General features: G+C 46.1%; 3 protein-coding genes across 5 annotated transcripts in view; 1 reads left to right on the top strand and 2 right to left on the bottom strand.

Moving 5' to 3' along the window:
• Positions 1-3193: 3193 nt before the first annotated feature.
• Rpl15 (ribosomal protein L15) lies at positions 3194-5191 on the bottom strand. The gene is made up of 4 exons (XM_038349234.2): positions 5090-5191; positions 4517-4698; positions 4186-4322; positions 3194-3549 (listed from the first exon to the last, which is right to left on the bottom strand). Exons 2-4 carry the CDS (start codon positions 4686-4688, stop codon positions 3244-3246), a joined length of 615 nt encoding a protein of 204 aa, XP_038205162.1. The 5' UTR covers positions 4689-4698; positions 5090-5191; the 3' UTR covers positions 3194-3243.
• Positions 5192-5245: 54 nt separating this feature from the next.
• Positions 5246-12756, top strand: Nkiras1 (NFKB inhibitor interacting Ras like 1). Of its 2 annotated transcripts, none has more exons than XM_038349237.1 (4): positions 5246-5445; positions 9204-9314; positions 10748-10989; positions 11702-12756. In XM_038349237.1, the coding sequence occupies exons 2-4, from the start codon at positions 9221-9223 to the stop codon at positions 11942-11944; spliced, it is 579 nt and encodes a 192-aa protein (XP_038205165.1). In that variant the 5' UTR covers positions 5246-5445; positions 9204-9220; the 3' UTR covers positions 11945-12756. The 2 variants fall into 2 exon arrangements, with proteins under 2 accessions (XP_038205165.1, XP_038205166.1); XM_038349238.1 differs by lacking the exon at positions 5246-5445 and adding an exon at positions 5493-5626.
• Ube2e1 (ubiquitin conjugating enzyme E2 E1) overlaps positions 12550-16323 on the bottom strand; it is a 60251-nt gene continuing 56477 nt past the window's right edge. For both annotated transcript variants that reach the window (XM_038349235.1, XM_038349236.2), the window contains exons 4-6: positions 15273-15405; positions 14246-14393; positions 12550-13327 (exon numbers count right to left, since the gene is read on the bottom strand). In XM_038349235.1, the coding sequence (XP_038205163.1) occupies positions 13230-13327; positions 14246-14393; positions 15273-15405 (379 nt within the window). In that variant the 3' untranslated portion in view covers positions 12550-13229. The remainder of the gene's footprint in view (positions 13328-14245; positions 14394-15272; positions 15406-16323) is intronic.

Raw genomic sequence — 16323 nt, 5'->3', positions numbered from 1 at the left:
TAAAATTGTTATTTTAAGTCCAAGTTTACTTTTATCTTATTTCTGTGTACGTGTTGGTGTTAGGATGTGGACTTAAAGGTAAGTACTCTTGAAGGCCAGAGGAGGGTGAGGAATCCCCTGGAGCTAAGAGTTTCAGGTGGTTACCAGTTGCCTGATAAGGATGCTGGGAACTGAACTCTGGTCCTCTGCAAGAATATTAAGTGTTCACCCAGGGTGGTGGCAGCACACGCCTTTAATCCCAGCACTTGGGAGGCAGAGGCAGGCAGATCTCTGAGTTCAAGGCCAGCCTGGTCTACCAGAGCTAGTTCCAGAACAGGCTCCAAAAAAGCTACAGAGAAACTGCTGTCTAGAACCCCTCACACACAAAAAATAGGTGCACTCACTAGCAGAGAACACTGCCTTTCCCTTGGATCTTCTTATAACTGGGCCACTCTGAGGGGGATCTTCTGCAGCTCATGCAGGGTTCTCAACCTTCCTAGTACTGCAGCCTTCATGTTGTGGTAACCCCAACCATAAAGTTATTTTCACTGCTACTTTACAACTGTGATTTTGCTACTGTTATGAATCATGATGTAAACATCTGATATTCAGGATGGCAGATATTCGACCCATATGACAGTATCCTTCAACCCCCAAAAGGGTCTCGACCCACTGGTTGAGAAGCACTGTTCTAGAGACTAACATAGGGCTGCATCCAATTACATTACATCCACATGCCATGCAGAAATGAAGGGAATGAAGCTCTGTGGACAAATAAGCTCCTAGATAACGATACAAAGAATTTATTATGTATAATATCCTACAGTCAGGGTAAAAGTAACATACATTTTAATATCTCCTGAGCCAGGTGTGATGGTAGATATATGCAATCCAATCACACAAGGGCTGCCAGCCTGAGGCCAGCGTGGGATCCAGAGCAAGACTGTCTCACCCGGAAGTTATTTCTTCTAGTTGAGACTGCTTGCCTAGCACACACAGACACTGACTCCATCCTGAGCACCATATAAACTGGGTAAGGTATCAGATATGGCAAACACCAGCAGTCTCCATCCTCCAAAATGTCAGTTCAAGGCCTGATACTATCTCAAAATCTAAAGCCAAATGCAAGAAACTAATCTCACCTAATGCCTTCAGCACAGGAATCTAAGAGGCAGATTTAGAGCTCTCTGTAGACCAGGCTGGACTTGAACTCAGAGATTCACAGCGTCTGCCTCCTGAGCACTGATGGAAGGTGTACAGTTAAGGCATTTAATGCAGAGTCCGCTACTCACAGCCTTTTTTGAGACAGGCTTGTACTGTCGATCCTCTTGTCTACCTCCCAACCGAGTGTGTGGATAAAAGGTGTGCTCTCTGGTGTACCATTTAAGCATATACTTCAGTGATAAAACAGATCAGTTATGTACCCGTTCCTTGTTAAGTTGTGAGACCAACTACTAAGAAAACTGGGCACCCTTGTAACCTCAGTAATTGAGATCAACCTGGGTTATACAGTAAGACTGTCTCAGAAGAAGCCAAGAGTGTGCAGGCAGAGGCAGGTAGATTTGAGTTCCAGTAGTTTGGTCTACATACCAGTTCCAAACCAGCCAGGGTAACATAGATCTTTCTTTAAGACAAAAATTGCTTTAGTGTTGATGCATGCCTATGATCCTGGTACATAGGAGGTGGAGGCAGGAGTTAAATGCCCAGATAACAGAAACCATCTAAAATAAAACTGAAAACTTTAGCAGTGATCACTGATCATCTACTAGGATTTCAATTATCTGGGGAAAGACTGAGGAACTGAGGGGGCAGCACAGGTCATTTGCTAAGGACTTTAGTTTGCATAACAAAGACTAGGACAAACTTAACAGGACCTCTAGCAGCAGTGTGGAGACTTCTCAAGGATAGCAAGCTTCTGTAATGCTGACAGGTCTTTAGCAGACAATCTTTCCAGTGCTGAAACAGTTTGCCTGGCTCAAGCAGTTTCCTTAGTACACTACATTTTCTCTCAAATGATGCTTGCCATTGCTCCTGCAAGCATCTTTTGCAGGTTTTCATTTGCTTTTACATAAATGATAAACATAAGATACACTTGTTTAACAGACATTTATTACTTTGGTTGAACAACCTCTATACACAATTTGTTTTGCTGAATATAAAAGAATTCTAGGTCGATTTTTATCTAGTGTTTTCTGGAAATCAGTAAAATCCTTTAGAAATTTGAAGAGAAAAAAACCAGTTTAAGAAAAGCTTCAGTTAGATTGTTAAGCCCGCTAGCCCAGATCCCTGATAAGGGTTATACTGTCTATTCATTCCATACTCAAATGCACCCTGGGACCTAGCCAAGGCATGACACAAAACATGGTAGTATGTGTGGCCACCAGCCACTACCTAAGGAAAGACTAATGAAGTCATGTGGCTGACTTTCCTTACCCCCAGGATGAATTGACTGGCCCAGGATTGACCTTAAAATACCCAGCCATCCTTGTTATGTGGCTAGAAGCTTCCTAATGGTTGGATACTATCCTGACAACTTTTTAGAGTTCACTTGGCTGGCATTAATTGAAGCCTACATGGCACCCATCAGCGGACTACACACCCTAAGGAAAATAATCCGCCCCAAGGGCAACTTCCACCATACCATTCCCACATAGGCCTCATCCCACCCAAAATTCAATCACCACCTTCAAAACAGCAAGGTGTCAACACCCAGTACTGGACATCAACCCCATCCTCCTGAGATCCAACAGAATACGGAAGCCTCTTCCAATTTTACCTGGTTCTTCTGAAAATGGGGCACTGGATTCAGTCTCAAATTGTGGGTTGTAGCTGACCCCTTTCCTAAGCATGTTCACAAAACAAGCTGGAAGCTTCTCTTCCTACATTTCTAAGCAAAATTCCAACTCTAAAACAAGCAGCCACTTCAGTAACTAAAAGATTTTATCATCCCAAGAAAGCTGCAGGTTCTATCACATGCACCAAACAGTTCTACTGGGCAAGTCCCATGACTCTTCACACACAGGATACCACATGGTGTAAACCATACACCAAACACCCTAAGCAGGTAATGCAAAGACAGAAAGGTCACCAGAAACAAGATATACCATTCACGGTAGTCTTCAAACATTATTGCACTTTAACCACTATAATCCACAAAGCATTCATGACAATCTGCGACAGTTTTAACAGACAAATAACACCTTTAAGCAGACAGGACGGTCCTAAATTGTTTATTGGGTATGAATTGTACAAACATTACGTGTATTAGCGGTAACGGTGGAGCTGCAGAGTGTTGCGCCTTCTCCAGGCTGCACGGCGAGAGCCACCAATAGTGTGGTGGAACTTGTGGCCCTTTCCAAGGCCACGGCTCTTGCGGCCTGCAGATGTCAGCCCACGCATCTCTCTGTGCTTGTGAACCGGTTTGGTGATCCATTGGGTGTCAGGGTTTCTTCTGATAGCTTTATGGAATGGATCGATGAGGATAACCTCAAAAAATTTGTATGTGGAATCTTCGCCAACCCAGTAAGAATTCAGGACTCTCAGAGCCCCACAGTGGCGTCCAGCTCTCTCCTAAAACAGAGAGAAAAGCCCAATCAGTCTTCTGTACTGCCCACGGCAACAAATCAGACAAAAATCCTTCCTCCCAACTCTGCAGCATCAGAGATGGAAGCAGGCCAGATCCCCACACACTAAAGCCCAGCGTAAACGACAGGTATGCAGACAGAAACATCATTCCTTCTTCTCCTGTCCAACAAAACCATACAAACACCGGGCATGGAGTTCTGTCCCAGTCCCCTCCAGCAACAGGGGTCAGGGCCATAGCCTTATACAAGAGTCAATGAATAAAAAGCTTCCAGCTTTTGGAAAGGGGTCCCTGACCACAGAACACAGCTTAACAATCCAGAAGAAAAACATTATATTAGCAACATAGCTAAATGTAGTATGAGAACAGCTCAAAAATTTACCGCCTTCAAAAGCTTAGATTCTGCCAGGACCTAGCTCACTAAAACAAACAAAAATCTTCTTAGTATAAACCTAAGCACCAAGCAGTAGTAAACATTTTGATAATAGCTGCTTTGCCAAGGTTAAGTACAAAACACCTACAAGCCCACCTTGTGCCCAGTCAAACTCCACAGTGGTTCCCATTTCTTCCAGCCCACAACCCCTAACGGGTTGCCAGGACAACCAGTACCCCGATCCGTTTACCTCAGCAACAGACTGAAGGCTTCGGGCAAACTTTAGTTGGTTCACACCATGATGGACAGGCTTGCCATAGGTCGCACCCTTGGGCACCGGGCGTTTGCGGCCACCACGGCGGACGCGAATCCTGTATATGACGTAACCTGGACAGGGACAAACCCACCGCCGACAGGTGAGACTCAGTTAAGCCTTTCCCCAATGCTTCCCGGTACACCAAGCTAGAGTGCCCGCGGGAGGATGGGGGTGCAGTCCCACACCGACGATTTCCGGCTCCCCCGGGGCAGGGGTTGGGGGAATCAGGCATCGCCCACTCGGGACATCTCGGGCCACCACGCACCTTGCTTGGCCTTGTAGCCCAGCCTCCGCGCTTTGTCGGGCCGGGTAGGGCGGGGAGCCCGGTGCAGCGCGGACAGCTGGCGGTACTGCCAGCAGCGGACCCTCAGCAGAAAGCGCATCACGTCCGACTGCTTCTTCCGCCACAGCTCCTGGATGTACTTGTACGCGCCCATCTTGGCTCACCTTCGGGGGGGGGGGGGGGAGAAGCACATCGCAAAGGCGATGGCGGTCAGGAAGGCGGCGACCAGAACCGCTCCGTCCACGGGGAACGGCAACGGCTCGGCGCAAGCGGCGGGACCGAGGAGCCCGGGCTTGGGGACGCGATCGTCACCGCCGGCAAGCTTCGCTCCAGCCAGGCCTCCTCTAGGCCCGGGCCCAGCTCGGATCCTGCCGCCATCGCGTCTCCCGCAAGCCTCCCGGACGGCTGCGACTCCGCGCCCGCTCCACCCCGCATCCTGACTGAACGCTCGCGGGAGGTCGGAGCTCAGAGGCGGCGGCGGCGCCGGGCCCGGATGGCTGAAGACCGGCACGATTCGCCACGGATAGGAACGCAAATCCCGCCCGACCTGCCTACCTGATGGCCGCCGCCAGAGGAAAGGAAGAAGCCTTTCTCCCACAATCCCTTTTGTGGCTCCTCCCTCCACCTCGGCGGTTCTCCTTCCGGTGGGGCGGGATGGCCGCGCAGGGCCTCATGGGGCTTGTAGTTCCAACATCCAAGCCGGTGGGCGGAGCCAGGCTGTGACGGTAGTGGTTTCCGGACGTTTCCCCCTCTCCCCCCGCCCCCCATCTCTCAGCGTCGCCTCTGAACTGCAAAGGCTGCGGGAGGCGAGAGGCGTTGAGCGCGCAGGCATCACGGCTGCGGGTCCTGAGGAGGCAGATCCGGGACCACAGTGACCGGCGTGCCTCTGTTTCACTGCCCCGCGGTGCCAGGTTGGTGTCTCCGCTCCGTGATCCCGGAGCAGCGTGACAGCAGGACAGCCACCGGGTGGGCGTAGGCGCAAGTGGCTGCACGCGTGGGCCCCGCGCGTGTCCGTGAGGCCCGCCAGGGATCTGCGGGACCAAGCCGCCGCCTCCTGCTCTTCCTGGGGTGCATGGGAGTCGGAGGGCTAAGGTCAGAACACGGGGGCTTCATTTTATGGATGGTTTTAGGATAGCAAATTCTTCATTTGCTAAGCCTCCTTAGGTACGACTGTTTCAGGAAGAAATGCCCAGAATGGTGACATTCTGCATTGCGTTCTTTTTTATTAAGAGATCATGATTTGCTGGCGTTTTTGCAGCTACAGAATTTTTTTTCATATAGTCGTGTGGTTTTAATAAAGTCTACTCTTGTTTGTGGCCAAGATTCCGGAATCATGTTTACCTTTTACATCAATCTGTGACTCTGTTCATCTTTTAAAATAAATAACGGCTTTAGCATTGTAAAACTCTTCACCGGTCTTTTAAAAAAAACTCAATATATATTTTAATATGTGCCGGATGCAGTCTCAGCTGATGCAGCCACCAAGAGCGCACAAGTTCTAGCCTTGGGAGCAAACGTTAATACTAAGCTGTGTAATTTGATCCAAGGACACACATTGAGTTGGGGTATAGAGCAGTAGGGTGACAGTTGCCACAGCATCCTAGGAGGGAGGCCCGCCTGAGCTCAGCCCTTGTTGGGGGGGGGGGCACCTGATGTAGCCCAGTGGAACCTGGATATGGCTGGAAGTTATCTTTCATCTCTCTCTCTCTCTCTCTCTCTCTCTCTCTCTCTCTCTCTCTCTCTCTCTCTCTCTCTCTCTCTCTCACACACACACACACACACACACACACACACACACACACACACACACACCTGGTGTAGCTGGTAGGTTAGGATGGGGCTCTCAGAATAAGATTTCTTTAGATCTCTCCCTGGGGGCTGGTGGGGATGGGAACATGAGGGATCGGGGTAGGGGTGGACGGAGTGGGAGAGTTCTGAAAGGGATGATGGGAAAGGGATGCATTTCCAGGTCAGGTAGAAACCTGATGTAAGAGAAACTCCCACGAATCTACAAGGATAACCCCAGCTAAGACTCCTAGCAATATGTAGTGAATATGTAGCCTGAACTGGCCATCTCCTGTGATCAGATAGGTGACTGCCCCAGTGGTCAGCAGAGAGCCTCCATCCAGTAACTGGTAGAAACAGACGCAGAGACCCACAGCCAGACATAAGGCTGAGCTCAGGGAATCCTGGTGAAGAGAGGAAGGAAGGATTGTAGGAGCCAGAGGGGTCAAGGACACCACAAGAAAACCCACAGGAACAACTAGCCTGGCTCATAGGAACTCAGTCTGAACCAACAACCAGGGAGCCTGCATGGGATCGACCCAGGGCCTCTACATATATGTCACAGTTATTTTGCTTGGCTACTTGTGGGACTCCTTAACAAAGGGAGCAGGGGGCTTCCCTAATGCTCTAGCTGGCTCTTGGGAACCTGTTCCCTCATTCTGGATTGCCTTGCCCAACCTTACTTAAGGGTAGGGCAGAGGGCATGGGGGAGGGAATGGGAGGAGAGGAGGGTGAGGAAACTGGTGGGATGTAAAATAATTAGTTACATTTAAAAATGATTTTTCTTTTAGAACAGTCTTGTTTTTTTAAAGATTTATTTTTAGTTTATGTGTGTTTGTTTGCATGCATGTATGTGCACCCCAGAACTGAACCACACAATGGTTATAAGCTTCCATGTAGGTGCTGGGACCTGAATGAGAAAGTGCTCTAACTACTAAGCCTCTCCAGCCCCCAGGACCAGGTTTTATTTTTGCTATGTAACATTAACTGTCCTGGAAACTTGATGGATCGTCTAGACTAGCCTCAGACCTGCACAGACCCTCTATGCTTTTCCCTCAAGTTAGGAGGCTGTGCTCGCCCTACCTGGCTTCTACTGCAATATGTTTAATGGCTCACATAAAGCACTCATCAGATTAGAAATAAAGCTAGGTGAAAGTCATGGTGTTGGGGTTGGAGAGATAACTCAGTAGTTAAGAGCATTGACTGTTCTTCCAGAGGACCCGGGTTCAATTCCCAGAACCCATGTAGCTCACAACTCTCTGTAACTCCAGCTCCCGGAGTTCTGACACCCTCACACAGACATACATGCAGGCAAAATATCAATGAACATTAAATAAAAATAAATTTTAAAAAATTTAGGGTGTCAGGAAGAACCGCAGCCCAAGGCCGCCTGCCTCTCTTGGCCGTTGGCGTCTTTCACCTTGCACTCAATCATTCCCTCTCCTTAAAACTTCTCTTATAAATACCCCTGTGGCGATCTCCACCTCCATCTTGATTTCTGTGTCTCAAGGCTAACTCAATCCACATGCAAAATTACTTCTAAAGTAAGGTCTCAAAGGTCTCCAGGACTAGAATGGGGGGGGGGGTAAATCTTTGAAAGTCCATTTCTACAAAAGTGGGGGTGGGGAGCTGGAGAGATGGTTCACTGGTTTAGAGGACCCTGGTACCCACAGGGCAGTTTAACTGAAGTTAAACTCTTTAGCTTCAGTCCCAGGGGATCTGATACCCTCTTCCTGGCTTCCAAGGGTACTAGGCATGAGTATGGTACACAGACATACACGCTGGCAAAAAACCCTTATACATTAAGCCACTGTGTAGGTGCTGGGAATCAAACTCAGGTGATCAGACTGGGTAGCAAGTATTTTTCCCCATTGGTGAGCCGGGGTTTTTCTATATACCTGTTGTCCTGGAACTTGCTATATAGACCAGGCTCTGTCAAACTCACAGAGACCTGCTTGTCTCTGCCTGCCAAATGCCACAATGAAGGACTGCACCACCATGCCTGCTGGCTTACAATTTGACCTTTTTCTCTTTATTATTTTCATTGGTCTTTTGCCTCTATGTATGTGTTTGTGTATATGTGGGGGGTATTAGATCCCCTGGATCTGGAGTTACAGACAGTTGTGAGCTGCCATGTGAGTGCTGGGAATTGAACCTCTTAACCTCTGAGGCATCTCTCGAGCCCTACCATATGACCTTTTCTTTTCTTTTTTTTTTTTATTAATTTATTTACTTATTTTGGTTTTGAGACAAGTGTCTCTGTAGCTTGGGAGCCTGTTCTGGAACTCCGCTCTGTAGACCAGGCTGGCCTTGAACTCAGAGATTCACTGGCCCCTGCCTCCCAAGTACAGAGATTAAAGGCGTGCACCACCACCACCCGACCCATTTGACTTTTTAGAAGTGACTTTTCTGCTGCTTCTACTGAACCATTTACCTTAGCTGCTACTATCTTGTCTTTTGGAAAAACAAAAGCCTTAAGGAAAATGGTGTCTTACTCATGGTAATCCTCCAGTCTCAGCACTTTTTGCGTCTATTCCAGAGGGCTGGGATTGTAGGCATGAGCAGCCATGCATAGATATCAACAGCCAAGTTGGTCTCTAACTCACTATGTAGCTGACACTGATCCTCCTCTGCCTTTTGAGTGCTGGGATTGTACACATCTCCATTCAGGTGTCTTTAGAGTCTATGCAGATGATTCTGTGGCAATCTATAGGACTCTTAACAGAGAGCCTGGGGAATGGCATGTGGAAAGATTATCTTATTCTCTATCACCCTTCTACTGTTTGGAGTTTCCCCTGTATTACTGGTTCAACTTAAACTTTAAGGAAGAGAAGGGATTTTTTTCAGCATGTCCAGGATAAGGTGCCCTTTCTTTTCTCCACAGTGCTGTCCCAAGAGAAGATGGGAAAGGGCTGCAAGGTTGTCGTTTGTGGGTTGTTGTCTGTTGGGAAAACTGCCATCCTGGAGCAACTCCTTTATGGGAATCATACTATCGGTAAGATCCCCTTTCTTCATTTCTCTCTAGATCTGGAACTGGTGGAGGACACGTGTTGGTCACGCTAAGCGTTGTAAAGGAGACCGAGGAGGGACAAGGAAATTGGGTTTTGTTGAAGCCCAGCGGTGCTTGCCGCAGGTTATCTAGCAGGTCAGAAAACAAGCAGCAGGTAGACGTGGATAATATGAAAACGGGGCGCTGTGCACCTGCATCAGAAGGGTCTAGGAACCCTAAGGGTCTCTGCAGTAGCAACGCTGATGCCATTCTTCAGTCACAGTGGTCTAGTGCTGTATAGGCTTAAAAATGGAAAAATGGTGTTTGCTACAGTGTGACCCAACTTAGTAAACTGGGACTATCTCATTCACTTATTCCTTCGATGAGCAGTTTCCTGTTTTCTTTATCATACTGTATATGATGGTGCTTTATAGCTCTGCAGAGGTGAAGATGATGTTTCTGGCTTAAGTGAGGTCATGATTTTGGTAGAGAAGTTAAATGAACTTAGGTTTATGTAAAAGATAGTAAATACAGATCTTTAAAGCATTTCTTTCTTGGTACATACCTTAGAGCACATTTTTATCTTTTTTTTTAAACTATTTTGATGACTTTTTTTGATGTTTTTTTCTTGAGACAAGTTTCTCTGTAGCCTTACCTGTCCTGGAACTTGCTATTAGACCAGGCTGGCCTCGAACTCAGAGATCCGCCTGCCTCTGCCTCCTTGAGTGCTGGGATTAAAGGTGTGTGCCATCACTGCCCGGTTTTTTATTGCCATTTTTATATAGAAGAAAAAATTTACATTTTTTTGTAGACCTAATGCTAGGCTAATTCTAATAAGTCCAAAAGAAAGTTTTTGTTTGAGACAAGGTGTCATGTAGTTCAAGCTGGCCTCAGATTCCTACAAGTTGAGGCTGACCTTGAACTACTGGTCCTCCTGTTTACACCACCCAAGTGCTGGATTTATAAGTGTGTCACCCCAATGACCTATAAGAAGAAACCTTTTTTTTTTTTTTTTGAGGCTGGCTATGCTGGAAGTCACTGTAGACCAGGCTAACCTTGAAATCACAGAGATCCCCATGCCTCTGCCTCCCAAGTGCTAGGATTAAAAGTGTGCACCACCATGTTTGGCAGAAGAAATGATTTTTAAAATGTATGTGTGTGTTCTGCTGGGTAGGCGGGGCACGTGTGCCTCTGAAGAGATTAAAGGATGACCCTGTGGAGTCAGGTCTAGCTTTAGTAGGTCCCGGAAATTGAGCTCAGGTCACGGTGCTTGAGAGCCATCTTGACGGTCCAAAAAATACACTTTTGGATGAAGAACTACTTTTCATTTTGAAGAAATTAGTGAAGTAGAAATGTGATTATTGCGTATGGAAACCTAGAAAGCCAGCGCAGCGGGAAAGGGAGCTGGCGAACAACTGACCCTGGTTCCTCTAACACAGGCATGGAGGACTGTGAGACAATGGAAGACGTGTACATGGCCTCAGTGGAGACAGACCGCGGGGTGAAGGAGCAGCTCCACTTATATGACACGCGGGGCCTGCAGGAAGGCGTGGAACTGCCAAAGCATTACTTCTCTTTCGCTGATGGCTTTGTTCTGGTGTATAGTGTGAATAACCTTGAGTCCTTTCAAAGAGTGGAGCTTCTGAAGAAGGAAATTGATAAATTCAAAGACAAGAAAGAGGTGAGTGGCTATTTCAGATCTGTTAGAACTGTAGTGTAGGGTTCACACATTTAGAAACCATTCGGTCGTATTAGCAGTATCTGCCTTTTTCTGTGTTACACTGTCCAAGGTGCTTTCCTCGCTTCCCAGCTCAGGCCCTGCATAGCTTAGTCATGTGTGCCATCATCACTGCATAGCTTAGTCATGTGTGCCATCATCACTGCTTCTTCAGGCTTCTTCAGGTTGTCTGTGGCAAAATAGGGCTCTTGTCATTTAACCCCCCAGCCCCCCACAAAGCTAATAACCAGTCATCAGCTCCCACCTATTTGCCACTTTCCTTCTGCCTGGAATTCTCTAACCACTGCATACCTAGCAAATAAATAAATCTCAAAAAGAGGAAAAGGAAAAAAAGAAAAAATAAACCTAAACCTTTAAAAAAATATAGAATGTCTGTATGCACTCAGGAAAAAGAAGTGAGGTGATGTCTTCTCTTATTTCTCTCATACCTAAGGACACCAGCACCAGCCTAGTACTGGGATTAATCTGGCCTCATGCTTACTAGTTAAATTCTCTACATCCCCAGTCTTTTAGTTTTTAAACTATGAACTTTCAACCCTCCTGCCTCAACTCCAGAGCAGCTGAGATTACTGGCTCTGTCCTTTAAGTGGAGGAGCAATTCTTCTTCGTCCCTTTCGCAGTGTCCCAGTGTGGTCTTCCCATCGTGTTCCCTCAGGTGGCAATTGTCGTGCTGGGAAACAAACTCGACCTTTCTGAGCAGAGACAAGTGGACGCTGAAGTGGCACAGCGGTGGGCGAAAAGCGAGAAGGTGAAACTGTGGGAGGTGACGGTGACGGACCGGAGGACGCTGATCGAACCCTTCACTTTACTAGCCAGCAAGCTCTCCCAGCCCCAGAGCAAATCCAGCTTCCCTTTGCCCGGCAGGAAGAACAAAGGGAACTCCAATTCTGAAAACTGAGTCAAATCTTGAAATGTCTGTAGCATAGCAGAGTTATGATTTAACATGGCCCTTTACAAAACCACCTCCAGGCCTAAGTGGTAATTCAATGCACTTTACATTATAATTAACTTATTGGGCTTATTTATTACTGTTAGACATACTTTATCTTTGTTATTTATGTTGTACTTGTCATGAATAGTAAAATAAAATATGGAATGTATGCGATGTTCCGTGGGAACCTTCCAACCTGTCAGGAACTGTCATAATCACTGTAATTTCATGCAGATTCCTCACTGTGAACATAACTTCAAAAAGGCTTATTCCGGTATGTCTAGGATGTGTGTGTGCAGCCAACTCTCTCCTTCCATCTATGCCTAAGTTCCAGGGGCTGAACTCAAGCCGCTGGACTTGCATGGCAAGCACCCTTTCAGTAGCGAAGGCTGAGTAGGACTGGAAAGATTGGTCAGTAGTTAAGACTGCTGCTCTTGCAGAAGACCCGGGTTCAATTGCTAGCACTTACACGGTGGCTCACAACCACCAGTAACTGATTCCACGGGATCCAGTGTCCTCTTTTCGCTTCTTCAGGTACTGCATGCACTGAGAGGACATGAACACAGCTGGGCCAGGGTTGTTCTTAATATTGTTTATTAGCACAGTAACAAATGCAGACGTAAGAAGTCTAAAACACATAACCAGTCCACTGAGCAGTTCCTATTTCACGCCTACGGTTAACACGGCTTAAGGTATTTCACTACAGGGTTCCACAAATCCTGATTCAACCTTTAAAGTAACTGCATATGAAATAAAATACACGAACTACTCGTTTCCTACATGGTGTCTCATAGCCAGGTGTCCATTTTACATATACGAGGTGACAATCTCTACAAACTGTTAAATACCATTGTTTTCCTCTAAGAAGGAAAAACAAATTCCAACTTTTTAAAAGAAGAAAATAGGACTTTGCATCAATGGCCAAGTGTGTAACCTATACAAATGTAAGCTGATTTTGAAATTACAGTAGATTTCACTCCATGAAACCCAAGTGTCTACACGCGCATTCTTTCCTGTTTTACTAAAAGTCAGCTAATCTTGCAAAACTGACAGCTCTAAAAGTCACTATTACCAATTTGTCTACTGTAGCAAGATACCTTAAGTTACAACAAAATCTTAGGAAGTAAGACTGAATAATATCTGTTATAGAAATACCCTACTCTTTACCAATTCCCACCCTCCCCCACCCTTTCAAAATCATAAGCAGCTCTCTTCTGTGACAGACAGATAATGTAAGAACTGAAAACCCAGTTTATGTGGCGTATCTCTTGGTCCACTGTCTGGCCATCCTGTCGTGTTCTGCTCTGTTGGTCATGTACTGAGTGGCAATACTTCCCACCAAAGGGTCAGCTGAAAGAAAAACATGTAGACACTTTAGATAGAAACACACAGCAAACAGTTATGACCATGCCCTATGCCTGAAACACTCACCAGGGGGTTTTCTTCTAATTGTTAAAAAACAAATTTAAAAAGATTTGTTTTATGTGTATGGATACTCTGCCTGCATGCCGTAGATGTGGGCTGCCATGCAGGTGCTGGGAATTGAACCTGGGCTCTCTGCAAGAATAACAGATAGGCCATTTTTCCAGCCCCATCTTCTAATCTTAATATAAAGTAAAACAAGGGAGGATGGGAGGAGTCTTGCTAAAAAACGGAGTGGCCTAGCTATATTGTCTTACTCTTTTCTCTTCAAACCCTCCTGTTCTTCACGTGTGACCAAACTTACAAGTCTGGACACCCGGAGCTCCAGGACCAGCTCTGCTCTGATTAGAGCACTGTGGATGCTGTGAAGTCTTTGTGCCCAGTGCAGTTGACACTATCTACTGTACTTCTTATGTACTGTACTCTGTGTCCTGGAGAAGGCCAAAGCCCAGACCTCCAAATAGATGTGTTTCTCTGAAAATGGGATGCCTAATAAATTTGTATGTGTAAGCAGAAAAATAATTTCTTTTTATTTTAAAATGATTAGTCCCAGGAAGATTACAATTCTGCAGTCACCACATACTTGGCAGAAAAATACCACTTTCAAAAGTGAGAACTGTCTGTGGGGCAAGTGCTCACCGAACCACTACCCAAACAGGGAGGCAACAGAGCCACCCACCCACCCAGCCTCAGTGCTAACTTAGAATAGTAAAGCAGCTGCTTTTCCAACTAGTGGGTTAAACTCTCAATTAAAATGTCCTTTGAAAACTTGGGTCTTAGCTTATGTGGAAGACAAGTACCTTTTCATTTAGTAAAAAACAAAGCACTGAAGATGATCAGCCTTACCAGGATTGCAGTCTGTAAGGAGTGAGCAGATAGAGAGGAGAACTTTCGAGATGGTTAGTGCTGGGCTCCAGTTGTCTTTCAATATGTCCAAGCAAATAACTCCTTGACTATTAATATTACAGTGATAAATTCTTGTACGAAATGTAACCTAAAAATAAGGTTATTGTCAAACAGCATTCAGGTAGGAGACTTTTTACTGTATTTCAGCTGACTAATCCCTAAGATGTGTAAGACTTGTCTGTAAGGCTACAGAGCTTGCTCACGCCATTTCCTTCATTAAGGCAATGCCAATTGTCAAAGGCAAAGGGAGTCCAACACTTACTCTATTCTTTTTCTTTCTTGTTTTTTTTTTTTTTTTGAGACATGGTTTCTCTGTGTAACAGCCTGGCTGTTCTTGAACTCACTCTGTAGACCAGGCTGGCCTCGAACTCACAGAGATCTGCCTGTCTCTGCTGGGATTAAAAGGTGTTTGTCAACACCGCCAAGCAGGGGTTTTCTTTTCTTGATCAGGCTAAGCTCATACTATGTATCCGAGACGAACTGCAAATGTTCGACCCTCCTGCCTGCTGCCATTTCCAGAGTGTTGGGATGACATGTTTAGTTTAATTTTAATGCTTTAAATATGAGTATTTCTAAGTTTGAATTGTTGGTTGTTTGCTGACCTCTTGTGTTAGCTGGTAGTAATACACTGCTTTTGAGTAAGCTACACATCTTATGAGACTGACTATACACAGCACAGGTCTTCAGCACGTACCCCCAGACACGCCTATTGCCCCGAGGAGCCAATCAGCAGTCACCACACTCACTAAACTAGCACACACTGCACACCCAAGAAGCTGAGCTCCTCTGACCCACACATCAGATCTGGGCCGTACCTAAATCACAGACTTTACTAAAATGGAGTGCCCATGGGTAAGGAGAACACCAACACAAACATGGAAGAATCTAGCTTTTCTGACTACATTTTAAAATTTTTAATGTGTCTCTTACAGAAACAGTCAAATCTGGGAATATGTAGATTTCTTACCTTTGGAGGCTTGAAGGGATACTCTGGTGTAAAAGTTATATCGAGGAAGAACACACCACCTTCATACACAGATCCCGGGGGCCCGAGAATGGTTGATCTCCACTCATAGATGTTGTCGCCTTTGGGACCAGCACTGAAAAATAACACCACCAGCAGATAAAGGATGGTGACGCTGTCTCAGAAAAGAGCCCACCCCCTCATCCTTTTGGTTTAATGTCTTGGGTTCTCTTCATAAAGACTGTGGTATAAACTCATCAGCCATCAGAAAGTAAACCATGACAGAATAACATCTGGTCCATGCTAGCCTACTAGTTATAACCAGACATGATACTTTCAACTCTCAAACGTCTTTATATGTTAGGTAACAGCAATTAAAGATGTGTCTTGGAAGCTAAGTTGGTGATCTCAAGAAACCCAGAACAAGTCTCACTCAGTATGTGTGTCTCCTCCTAGCACTTCTCACCCCCCCCCAAGCCCTTCCCTCCCAGGGGCTGGGCTTCCGCTTCCTTTCCCCCAGCTCCTCTACATTATAACTCAGCAGTTCTGACTATGTGCTCTCTAGGTTCATGAACTCTATTGGCTTTTCTGGTTTCTCTCTTGGTTCGCTTGCCCTTGTCTCTCTTCTTTCTTATCTCCCTCCACTCCTGGGCATGGCCCTGTTTGGTCTGCTGGCCAGCTTCAGTCTGGACTCTCTCGGATGCCTCTGCCTGTTCTCCCCCTTCTTCCTACAAAAAAGCCTTCTCTTCAACCACGCCCAGGACAGATCATGTCCTCATCTGTCATCCAGTGACAAGTTTTCTCAGAGCTGCACCATCTCTTGTATCTCTAGTGCCAAGAGTCTCATTTTCTGACTCACAGACAGACTCTTCCATGTGCTCTTTCTCCATAATCTTCGCCTTACTAAAGTGCTTGGCAGAGTAGCCAGGCTAGCTTATTAGTGAACTCCAGATTGAGATAAAGACATACAAGGTTGACTTCTAGTCTCCACATGCACATTTATGGACATGTATACACACACACACACACACACACACACACACACTCTATTGCT

The sequence above is a fragment of the Arvicola amphibius genome, chromosome 12, assembly GCF_903992535.2.
Source record: "Arvicola amphibius chromosome 12, mArvAmp1.2, whole genome shotgun sequence".
Lineage (NCBI taxonomy): Eukaryota > Metazoa > Chordata > Mammalia > Rodentia > Cricetidae > Arvicola > Arvicola amphibius.
This window is presented reverse-complemented; position numbering and strand designations above follow the sequence as displayed.